The sequence below is a fragment of the Lissotriton vulgaris genome, chromosome 3_1 (assembly GCF_964263255.1).
Source record: "Lissotriton vulgaris chromosome 3_1, aLisVul1.2, whole genome shotgun sequence".
Taxonomy (NCBI): Eukaryota; Metazoa; Chordata; class Amphibia; order Caudata; family Salamandridae; genus Lissotriton; species Lissotriton vulgaris.
The window spans coordinates 1,083,830,966-1,083,843,686 of NC_141689.1; the positions used below are offsets into that span (position 1 = coordinate 1,083,830,966).

General features: G+C 40.5%; 1 protein-coding gene across 1 annotated transcript; it reads left to right on the forward strand.

Moving 5' to 3' along the window:
• The first annotated feature begins 4,770 nt into the window (after nt 1–4,770).
• On the forward strand, nt 4,771–11,890 carry LOC147727452 (interleukin-8-like). The gene is made up of 4 exons (XM_086963120.1): nt 4,771–4,903; nt 6,917–7,052; nt 9,637–9,720; nt 10,961–11,890. Exons 1-4 carry the CDS (start codon nt 4,834–4,836, stop codon nt 10,974–10,976), a joined length of 306 nt encoding a protein of 101 aa, XP_086819246.1. The 5' UTR covers nt 4,771–4,833; the 3' UTR covers nt 10,977–11,890.
• Nucleotides 11,891–12,721: the final 831 nt, after the last annotated feature.

The window sequence follows — 12,721 nt, forward strand, 5'->3', positions numbered from 1 at the left end:
TTGCACTTTTATTTTCAGTCCGTCACTCACTCCTTTCATCTCCTCACCTCTAGCCTCATTCTTTCCTCCTTATTCATTTATTTTCGTCTTCCTCATCCCACTTTTCTGCTCTTCGACTCTCCTTTCTCACTTAATCTTGCAGTTCCTCTCGGTTTATTTCCTCGGCGCTCTCATGCCGCAGTCCTTCTTTGCGGTCGTTCCTTGCATTGACTACCCACGTAGCCTCTCCTTGCTTTCCCTCTTCTGTTACTCCACTGCTTGTCTGCTGTCTTTCATTCTATTTCCAGCTGTATTGTCTGTCCCTGTCCACTGTCTTTTGTGGCGCCCCGCCTGTTCACTCCTTTATCTCTCCTCGTAATGTTACCTCTCTTTGATTTTTTTCTCCTCTGCGATCCCTCAGTTTTTCCCTGCTGTCTCCTACCCGTCTTCTACAGGTATGTCTCTCCCTTCTTCTCCGTCCACTCCTTCTGTCTCCTACAGGGCTGCCCTCTCCCAGCTCTGAGTCCTTAGCTGAGCTCCATTCCTTCTCTGCAGTCTTTCTTCTCTCTACCGCCCACCTTGCCTCTCCTCCCCCTCTTTCCGGTGTGCTCCACTCTGTCTTCCCTTCTCTCTCCTACAGATATGTTCTCTCTCTGCTCTCTGTTCTTCGAGGTGATTTTACTCCCTCCCTGTTGTCTTCCTGTTTCTCTCTCCTTTATATTGTCTTTCCCTGCTCTCTTTCTTCTGTTGTGCTCTGCACCTCCTCTGTTGTCTTTCCTTCTCTTTATCCTCTTAAGCCTTCTTCAGTGCTGTCTCGCCTTTTTTAGGTTTCACATAAAGAGAGCATGCGCTGTCAGCGAAAACAATTATCCTAAAAAGGGAGCTTAGAGCCCACCCATTACTTACCTTTATTTACCATTGGTAGACTCACACATCATTCTTGCTTCTTTGTTTACCATTCGTCAGCTGCTCCTCCTGGCACCCTCACATCCCCTCACCCACACATCCCCTCACCCTCACATCCCCTCACGCTCTCATCCCCTCACCCTCACATCCCCTCACCCTCACATCCCCTCAATCTCCCTCACACACTAACCCTCACACCCCCTCACTCTCACACCCCCTCACCCACACACCCCCTCACACACCCCCTCACCCTCACTCACCCTCTCACCCACCCTCACCCACCCTCTCACCTTCACTCACCGTATCTCACCCTCACACACCCTTTCACCCTCACACACCCTCTCACCCTCACATACACTTTCACCCTCACCCACCCTCACCTTCACCCCCCCTAACCCTCACACCCCATCACCCTCGCACACCCTCACACCCTCACCCTCAAACACCCCCTTACACCCTCGCACCCTCACTTCCCCTCACCCTCACACTCCCACACCCTCGCACCCCTCACCCTCACATATCCCCTCACCCTCACACCCCCTCACCCTCACACCCCCTCACCCTAACTTCCCCTCACCCTCACACCCCCTCACCCGCACACCCCCTCACCCGCACACCTTCACACACCCTCACTCTCACACCCCCTCACACCCTCACACACCCTCACCCTCACACCCCCTCACTCCCTCACACACCCTCACCCTCACACCCCCTCACCCTCACACACCCTCACACACCCTCACCCCCTCTCACCCTCACCCTCATACACCCTCACCCCCCACCCTCACACCCCCTCACTCCCTCACACCCCCTCACCTTCACACCCTCACACCCCCTCACCCTCACACCCACTCACCCTCACACACCCTCACCCTCACACCCCCTCACCCTCACACCCCCTCACACTCACACCCCCTCACCCTCACACACCCTCACACACCCTCACCCCCTCTCACCCTCACACACCCTTACTCACCCTCACACTCTCACCCTAACACCCCCTCACCTTCACACCCTCACACCCTCACACCCCCTCACCCTCACACCCCCTCAGTCACACACCCTCACTCACACACACCCTCACACCCTCTCACCCTCACACACCCTCACCCTCACACACCCTCACCCTCACCCCCTCACGCTCACTCACCCTCACACACACTCAGACACACTCACACACCCTCACCAGCATAGCATAACAAAACATAGCATAGCATATCAAAACACAGCATAGCATAGCATAACAAAACAAAACATAGCATAGCAAAACACAAGAAAGCATAGCATAACAAAACACAACAAAACATAGCATAGCATAACAGAACATAGCATAGGATAGCAAAACAAAACATAGCATAACAAAACAAAACATAGCATAACAAAACACAACATAGCATAGAATAACAAATCAAAGCATAGGATAGCAAAACATAGCATAGCATAACAAAACAAAACATAAGATAGCAAAACAAAACATAGCATAGCATACAGCATCACTCAGTACCACCACAGCATCACTCAGGGCTACCACAGCATCACTGAATGCCACAGCATCACTTGTTTGCCATCATAACATCGCTCAGCGCCACCACAGCATCAATCTGTGCAACCATTCAACAACAACTGATTCACATGTGTTCTCTCAATGTTTAGCAAAACAAAACATAGCATAGTATAACAAAACATAGCATAGCATAACAAAACACAACAAAACATAGCAGAACAAAACATAGAATAACATAACAAAACATAGCATAACATAACATAAAACAAAGCGTAGCATAACAAAACAGAGCATAACAAAACATAGCAAAACACAACAAAACATAGCATAGCATAACAAAACACAACAAAACATAGCATACATAACAACACATAGCATTGTAAAGCATAGCAAAGCATAGCATAGCATAACAAAACACAAAGCATAGCATAGCATAGCATAACAAAACACAACATAGCATAGCATAACAAAACATAGCATAACAAAACATAGCATAGCAAAACAAAGCATAGCATAATAAAACACAACAAAACATAGCATAGCATAACAAAGCAGAGCAGAGCAAAACCCAACAAAACATAGCATAGCATAACAAAACACAACAGAACATAGCATAGCATAGTATAACAAAACAAAGCATAGGATAGCAAAACTAAACATAGCATAGCATAACAAAACAAAGCATAGGATGGCAAATCAAAACATAGCATAGCATTACAAACCATAGCATAACATAACAAAACATAGCATAACAAAACACAACAACACATAGCATACCAAAACATAGCAAAACATAGCATAGCGTAACAAAACACAACAAAACATAGCATAGCCAAACAAAACATATAATAGCATAGCAAAACATAGCATACCAAACACAACAAGACATAGCATAGCATAGCATAACAAAACATACCATAGCAAAACAAAGCATAGCATAATAAAACACAACAAAACATAGCATAGCATAACAAAGCATAGCATAGCAAAACATAGCATAGCATAACAAAACATAGCATAGCATAACAAAACACAGCATAGCATAACAAATCAAAGCATAGGATAGCAAAACATAGCATAGCATAACAAAACAAAACATAGGATAGCAAAACAAAACATAGCATAGCATACAGCATCACTCCGCACCACCACAGCAAAACTCAGGGGCACCACTACATCACTATGTGCTACCACAGCATCACTGAACGCCACAGCATCACTTGTTTGCCATCACAACTTCAATCAGCGCTACCACAGTATCAATTTGTGCAACCATTCAACAACACCTGGTTCAAATATGTTCTCTCAATGTTTCAAGCTTTATTACAAATGTAGCAAAAAGATGTTAATATTTCACTTCTGTTCTTGGATTTTCGTCACAATAAAATGCACTGAACATAATCTTTACAAACGTTATTTACAAAACTTTAAGCTATTGCCATTATAAATTACAATAACTTTTATTTAAGTATTAATTATTGAAAAAAAATTAAAAGCCATTGTTATTTGTAATATCAATACATGTAAGTCATGTAAATACAACACATATTGCATTACAAATGCTATAGGTGTCACATTCGCGAAAGTTATAACTATTGGCATTGTAAATGACAAAGCATTTTAAATATAGTATCACATCTCAGGGTCGTCTGCAATGTATGTCACTTTTTTTATTTTCTTTTTTTAACTTTACCCCTGTCAGGTAAGGCGATACTATCACAAGTGTAATACTTCTCGAAAGAACACATGAAAATATTTTAAACTGCATTTTTCAACATTTTATACCTGTGTCTCGTCCATTGGTTTACATGTATTTTCTATAATGGATGCAAACCTTAATAAAGTTATAGGATGCTCTTTGTACCGTTATGGAGATGAAACATCGGAAACATTATTTTTGTTTGAAAAACACAGCAGGATGCGATTGTATTTCTACATTGATGACTAATATTCCCCCTCTTTTTGTAACTTGGGAAATATCCATTCTTTAAATTTGGAATTTCCCCCATTCACAATGACCTTATTTTAGTTAAATAATGCCGTGACCTGGTTTAAAAAATATCTCTGTGCGAAAACAGGCTTGCCGTTATCATTTAAAAGAAGACAGGCGTTGTGTGTGATTGAAAACCTGTCTTTGAAAATAACAAGATAATTTGCTTGCAACAGCCGTTTAATCAAAATGTTATTTTTCCCTTTGTTTACTAACGGGGACGCTTGGTCTTTGAATCTCGTCACCCACGTGTGACAGGGGACTTTGTGCTGGAATAGTTGGAAATTCCTACAGCGTCATCCCAACATGATGTGTCACCCACGGTGCTGGGTGCACTATAAATGAGCCCACTTCGCCAAACGGGAGAACAGAAGTCCTCAGAGAGCAGAGAACGCACTTACTTCAGCGTGGCCTTAGGGGAGAGAGTTAAGAGGAAGCAAGCTCTTACGCAACCATGACAAGCACAGGAAAATGCATGCTGGCTGTTTTAGCCATTTGCATGCACTATGTGGCTATGACTGAAGGTAAGGCCTGTTAAATATTAGTAGATGATTCTCCAATTTGTAAATGACTTGTTAGTAATTGTCTTTTGTGTGTGTGAGTGCTTCTATGTATATTTAATGAAAGAAAGGCAGCAAAAACGCCTTTGCAGTTATGGTTAAGATTGATTTTGTATAGGGAAAGCACATTTAATTTTGTGACTAACTTTGATATATCTGCACAACACTTCCTAAAAAGTAATCTTTATTTTTGCTTGATCGATAAAAGTTTTGATGACTGCTGTGAGGGTGGAGCGAGGCAGTTGTACAGGTGGGGGCAAGTGCAAAACGTTAGCTCTACAGTTTAAGTCGCAATGAATTTTGGAATAAGCACTCAAAAATGCATCGTGAAATATGACCAATTTTGCATGGTTTCTTTTGTGTGCTTCCTAATTTGGTGTAAATCTAGAAAATAGATGTATAGATATCTGGGTGGGAAAGTACCGAGTCAGCAGATATTTGGGGAAACCACAATAGTATTTTTTTTTTTTAAATACATTTTTATTTCAGGACATTCTGTTATAAAACACTCGCATATAACAAAATGGCCATAAAACCAAATGCAAACATTAAAGTAGACAGACCTACAGTACTAACAAATCTAAAATTTAAGATAGGACATGTTATGGAGACCAAATAAAGAGCTAGCGACTTAGGGGCTCATTAGGATGGTGGAGGGAACACCACCTCCGGGCCGCCATCCGACTCCTGTTTCCCCCTCCACATTAGGATGGCGTGGGAAATTGCTTGTGACTGCGGCGGTCACAAAGACCGCTCTCCACACTTCTTCCACAGGCAATCGTCACGATTAAAATGGCACTGCCTGCCAGATTACAATGCTAGCGTCAGTGGTGGAACTGCCATAGAAAGGCTGGTGGAGGCTGGGTTCGGGGGCCCGTTGTGGGCCCCCTCTGTGTAGGGAGGATGTATGTGCACTGAGGGGGTACCCATGGTACCCTCCTACATTTCCATGCACAAGGTGGCAGGCAGCGCGTGGTGCCTGCCACGTTGTGCATGGAAATGCAGCACATGGTATTTTGGCGTTGCGAACGGTGCTGCAGTTAGCAGCAACGTCCGCAATGATCAGGGCCCCGGATGCCCCTGTCATAGTGGCGGGCACATCCTAATTCACTCAGCGGTACTGCTGCCTTATCGGCGGGCCGTCCCAGAACCGCAACGATGGCGGGCGGACTGATGTTCTACCGCCATCGTAATGAGCCCTATAGTTTTGTAATTTTTCAGCATAATGTGGCACATTCTGTGGCAGTACTGTTGTGCTATTTTCCCATTTTAACTGGCAAATGAAACTCTGCAAGGGTCTACACTTCATAGATTCACATGTGCTGCAGGATTTTTTTAATGTATTGTTTTGTAATTTTGGATTATTTGAACTACAAACATTTTCAGCTGTGCAACAGGTGGTGATCCTATACCAATGGCATTAAATCCATATTTTTGCGTAACTAGACCAACAGCAAAGTCACATATCTACAGTGGCCTATTCCTCATAAAAAAGATCCATTCACATCCTTCTAATGATCCTAATTGGCAAATCAGTTATTAACTCTGCCAAATGTGCCAACCTCATTGTCATTTTTTTAACTGATGTGGAATCTGATTGGCTGTTCTCAGGTGAACACTTTTATCTATCTACCATATTGTGATGCTGGTATCTGAAAATGTTTTTTTTTTGGGGAGGGTGGGGAGTCATAAAAGGGAAGTGTAGGTCTGTGACTGTGTCTTGTTTACCAGTGATATCCTCAGTGGTGTCATTTAGGTTAACCTAATTTACAGGCATTGGTTGTCCACCTGACATTTACTAGTTCTCACCTCACAGCAAGAATAAATCAGGAACCCATTTTCTTAATTGACATCTAAGCCCTACAATGAGAGTACTAAACATTGTTATCCCTTATAGAACTAAAATAGGGATCTCATGCTGATACTCTGAGTTTAATATGCCTGTTTAAACTCATGGAAGTCTTCCATGTTCTTCAGGTATGTCATTGGCCAGAATGGGAACGGAGCTGCGCTGCCAGTGCATAAAGACGGAGTCCAGAATTATCCACCCCAAGCACATTCAGACTGTGGAGCTCATCCAGAGCGGGTCTCACTGTTCAAATATAGAAGTCATGTGAGTATCTTAGGCACTTCCTTTTGCTGTACCTTGCTATTCAAATTAATGATATTGACTGAGCTTTCACAGATCATTGTGGATGGAATAGAAGCCTGCAGTCTTATATTTCCTGCGAGACATCTGGACTCGCACTCACTTCTTGGCTGTCACCTGTCTTGGAATCAGTTGTGCCTTCACAGTATGCCAAATGCTTAACATACACTTCAAAGGGATTGTCTGAAGATAGCAGATATTTCACACTACCAGCCTACTAAAAGAGTTTATCATTGATAATTCCTTTCTTGACATCCTTCAATATGGCGTCAGAGTTGGCTGCAGCACCAAGGCAACTACTGTACAATTATCAATGATGCCTTATGTGTCTTTGATAAAAGTGATCCTTGCCTTCTGATTTTTTTCAACCTATGGACAGCCTTTCACACCTTAAACCTTGTCTTACTTATGCAAACTTTAAGAGGTTGCATGGGTTTTAATGATAAGTGTTGTGATTGGTTTGATTGCTACCTCAATAATGAATGTGATTGGATTACTACTGGCAACACAGTCTCTTACCCACTGCCTCTTTCTCGAGAAGCCTCTCCATGGTCTATTCTAGCACTTGGACTATTTGACCTCTATTTTGAACCTCCCAGAGACACCCCAAAAGGTTCTAGCTCAATATATCACTTAGACCAAACCAGCACTCTTTACTTTGTAAAGGTCTCCTTTGCTGATGGTATCTGCTGAAGATGCTAGAGAATGTCCTGGCTTAGCTGTCCTCACACCATTTTAATTCACCCCTTCCAAATCTGAGTTATTTCCCATAGCACTTCACCTCTTTTGTACCTCAATGAAAATTAGAAGATTACACAAATAATCTTAGAGTTAAATCAACCAATATTCACAGAGTTAAATATCTTGGTTGTATTCCAGACAACCACCTCACCTTATGTAAATACATATATAACATGTCGAGAAATGCCAATCATCAACTTAGTTTCATATGAAGGATACAAATTTTCATTCCTCAGCAAGACATAAATGATATGGTGTAGTCAGTGGTTCTCACCAGACTGGCCTATTGTAATTGCATTTTCTCATGAATGCCAAACTTTTTCTATGCTCCTATAACCACGACCCTTCCAACAAAACAAGTCTTGTCTCAGAAAGCCCTCACTTTTTAAGATGGCTTTCTGAAAGGGGGGTGTCAAATTTACTTGATTGATTCACACTCATATGCACTTTTAATCCTTTCGCACTATCTGGTCCAGAAACTGAAGATTCCTGTGGGATCATTTCTGCTTTGCAGTTCTCAAAACACTTCTTGAGATCTGTGCTTTCACCCAAAAAATCACCACGAAACGCCATTCTCTGCTTGCATCCCAAACATATCGACCTCCACGCCCCATCTACATTGGTTCATCCTATCCGTCCTTTAACTATGATCTGACAATTCCTTTTCAGTCACCATTATTTCCTCTTTCTCTGATTCTCTGCATATTCCACTAATTTCAGTTCTTGTACTAGGCTCAAGGATATAACTAGAATATAGACATATAACATAGGGACCCCATTTTGACTTCATCCTACTGTTTAATGATTTGTGGTTCTTTTCATATGTGCATGACGGTCGGAATTGAAAAATCATGCAAAACAATAGCATCCCATTTTACATGCTTAATATAATGATTTATGCTTAATGTTATTATTTCTATCAATCAGTAACTATATTTAGAAAAATAGAATGGGCTATTTCATCCCATATAAGTGTTGCCTGTGTTTTATTTAACTTTGCCAGGATAGGTCCAATTTTATAGTGAACATTTTGTCAGTAGCAGGGAATTAAATGTGCTCATCTTAGTTGCATTATGGGAAGCTATCAAGCAGCATGTAGGAACAGTCCAATATGGTAAAACGACCTGAATATGATAAACGTTTAGTTGAGCAATATTCTATACCCTTACCATAATTAAGAGGCAAGTGCTATCATTAATACAAAGGGATTCTTCAGCAGAATGTACCATCTATGTACCTGTTGAGATAAGAGGTGGTGCTTGTAGAAAAGCAATAGCTACCTTGAGTACTCGCTGACAGATCCCAAGGGCCATACCAAGTAGGAGTTTTACTAATTGTTACAAAGAAAATGCAAATAATCACCAATCAATATCCAGTGACTGTTATTTTATCTCATACATTAAATCCAGCAAGCCCGACCTGTGGATTCTTGACCATAAACAAGTAGTCCGCCACATATTTATGAGATATTATAAAACTATTATAGAGAAAGTAATAATGACAGCTTCATGAATCAAGGTGAGTAGTTTGAATGGAAGATTGGAGCCATGCCACCTAAATTCTTAAGCTCACTAGTAGTGAAACTTGTTATTTATCTCCCTACTCTTAGGTTTGAGATCATAAGTCCAAATTAGCACCACTAATTGACACTGTTGGATTGAACAGGACATTTTTCACGTTTCTGGAAATATTCATAATAGACATAATTATTTCTGAAAGTATTACTGTAAATTAAATAATAGACAACATCACCTGACACAGCTGACTGATATTCTGAAATAACTTTCTTGTCTTTCCCCCCGCACAGTGCCACGCTGAAGTCTGGGCAGGCGGTGTGTTTGGATCCCGCGGCTAAGTGGGTGGAGAAGATCATCAGGAGGATCCTGGAAAGGTAATATTCAGTGCTTTTTTAGAAAAAGTGTGTTGTATGTTAGGTGTTCTGCCACCCAGAAGTGGTCTGATTTCCATCCCAAGCAAGGAGAGTAGTCTCAACTTTGAAAAAAGCTGCTGACTTTAAGATGTTTTGGGAACACAGAGGTGGAAAATGAATCCCTCAGGTCTACATGACGTATCCACAACCACATATTATAAAACGGCTCAAGGTAATTAAATGTTTTAGATTGAACACACAATAGGGCTGGAACACATAAAATGAGCCTGAAAAGTGCTAATTTAAGACAGGTGTCTGCCACTGATTTGAGCTGACTAGTGTCTTAAATAGTGAAAGAGGTTGGTTATCTGCCTGTCTGTCACTGAAACCTAAAATGCTTGTGTTCCCCTGGCTGGAAATACAGCAGCATTTTTTGATATCTCTAAAGTAAATATGGAGCACAACTGAACACAAAAAATAATATATCACAAAGCAAAAAAAACACAACAGAACTGAAACACAATGGCAGAATGCAACAAAACAGTCAAAACCAAGTGCCATACAACAGCAGTACAGTACAACAAAAATACAGAGCAATAATGCAGCCCAAAAAACACACCAGTCCAAAATAACCAACATAACACACCACCACCTCAAAAAACATGCAGCAGATCAAATATGGACGAACATTCTTGTCATTCATTACCGCCTTCTCAAATCTGCTTTCAGAATATGGGAGTGAGGGATGTGTGTATTATGTAATGCATTGCTTACCAGCGACAAGTCATTGTGCCAATCATAAGCATTTCCTGCTCTGACCCTCAAGAAGCAACAGCAGATAAATAGGCTACTCTTTAAGACAGCCACATTCATGTGTATTCACCATGGTCACTGACTTCTTGGAGCCCTCTGGAAATCATAGGAAACCGTTTGTATTCAAAATAAATCACAACAGTTTTACTTGGAATTTCCTTTAAGGAATTACACAATCAGCCTTCAAAGGAATCTGAGTCAATCAATTATTGATGCAAATTAAAAAGTAGTTTGCTTTCTATTCCAAAATGTTGCCTGCACTAGCCTAATAGGATTGATGTTAATAAAAAAAACTTGCTTTTTTAAACAGGCGTGTAAAACGTATTTCGCAAGAGATTGGTCGGGATGAGGGAAATACCCTAAACTCGGGACTGACGTCTCTGTGTTTGATGTGGGGCTTGCTTTGTATAAACACCTTTAAACCTTGTCTTCTTTTAATCTTTTACAGGGCCAAAAATCAGTGATACAAATCTGAGAAGGAAAAGAAACAGGACTCAACAACTTTGCACGGGATTTTTTCTAATTGTTGTTATATTTATATTTATTTATTTTTATAATATAAACAATATATTTAAATTAACTTTATTCCAAGCTACACAATTATTTTGAAAAACAATATTCGAAACATTATACCCAGCTGGCCCTGGGGACAGTTCTTGATGTTTATGGGTGAAGGTTTTAACCTTTCACCTTTCAAGTTTATGGCCTGACACTTGGCAGTAGCCTGATTTGTGGAGCCTTTGAAGACCTCGCAGAGTTTGGGCCAAATTGATATCAGCACCGGAAGAAGTATTGTAAACACTGGATCCTATTTTATGGAAAGGGAAAAAAGGCACCAGAGGCAAGCACCTGTGTGGACTGGGTGCGGGCATCGACAACTACACTGCAAATTTGTCTTGATATAAGATATTAGCATCTACCGATTGAAAATTACATTTTTTTGAAGAATGTATTTTTGCAATTGTGCTCACAGGAATGGTACTTGAATTTTCTTCGCTCCAGGCAGAATTATTATCAGACCCTGGTGCATGTCGCAGTTGTTACCAATAAGGTATTTTCGATCTTTTTTTTTACTAATCTGGCACCCTGTAGCGGTGGCACCCTAAAACTGTAGCTTTACCTTACCTTAAAAAAGCACCATCTTGTTTTTTTCTAAAAATGCTTAATGTGGCATTCCACTTTCTGAACAGTGTTTTGCCCTGTTCATTGACATCTGCACTGATTTAACTTATTGTCTATATGTTCTCGATTGTTTATCCAATGCACTTGATTAATGTTTTTAAGATTATTTAAACATAAGTTATTTTTAACATGATTGTATCATGTTAGTATATGTTTGTGTATTTATGATTTCATTAAATGCACTGCTGTCCTGTTCCAGATTAAAAGTGAGCATTTTTTTCTTTTATGTATGTGTTTCGGTTTGATTTAATGAATGCTGCATGCTACATGCAGAGACTAATGGAGAAGCATTAGCAGTGGTATGCCAAGTATAATAGGTGATTTGCGACTGCTTGTAGGAAACATGTACACAAGTGTTATGTTTTAGGCATTGAGTTTAGCTTTTGCCCAATAATCAGGTTGCATTTGCTAGTTTCATTGGTCATGCTGATATAAATAAGGATTTGTCTTTAAAGAAACTATTCCGAAGGCACATCTTGACTTTGAAAGCCTCCATGATACATATGAAAATAGTGGCTAGATGATAACAGGTGACCGGTTTCTAGGGTGCTCTTTTTACAGACCTGTACCAGTAAAATCATTAATTGACTGGGACCATAGAAAAAGTAAACACAGGTAAATTCATCATCATCATCATCATCATCATCATCATCAAATTACGTTATTCGGTATACAACAATACCATAAAAATACAATACAATTAAAAAGCACAGGAAATGGAGCCTTCTACCGGAAACCTTTACAATTGATACAAAATTTTAAAAGGTAACAATACAATTCATCAAAGATAAAAAAGCTGTGCTAAAGGTTAAAGGGTCTAAAACTCCTAAACAAATTACATTTAAAATGGGCTGGTAGCGGAACAAGGGAAATATAAAACCAGCATATTAAAAGGGGCCCCCCCTCTAGAAATTCATTTATATGAAAAAAGAAAAGAAAGAGACATCATAAATACTAGTGCAAAAGGATTTAACAACCAATGCCATCATCACATATCTTTAGTTTTTTTCAATCTTGCGGCCATCCT

Coding starts and splice junctions, on each gene's coding strand:
- LOC147727452 (XM_086963120.1), top strand. CDS start 4,834: ATGACAAGCACAGGAAAATGCATGCTGGCTGTTTTAGCCATTTGCATG. Junction 4,904..6,916: donor CTATGTGGCTATGACTGAAG/GTAAGGCCTGTT, acceptor CATGTTCTTCAG/GTATGTCATTGGCCAGAATG. Junction 7,053..9,636: donor TGTTCAAATATAGAAGTCAT/GTGAGTATCTTA, acceptor CCCCCCGCACAG/TGCCACGCTGAAGTCTGGGC.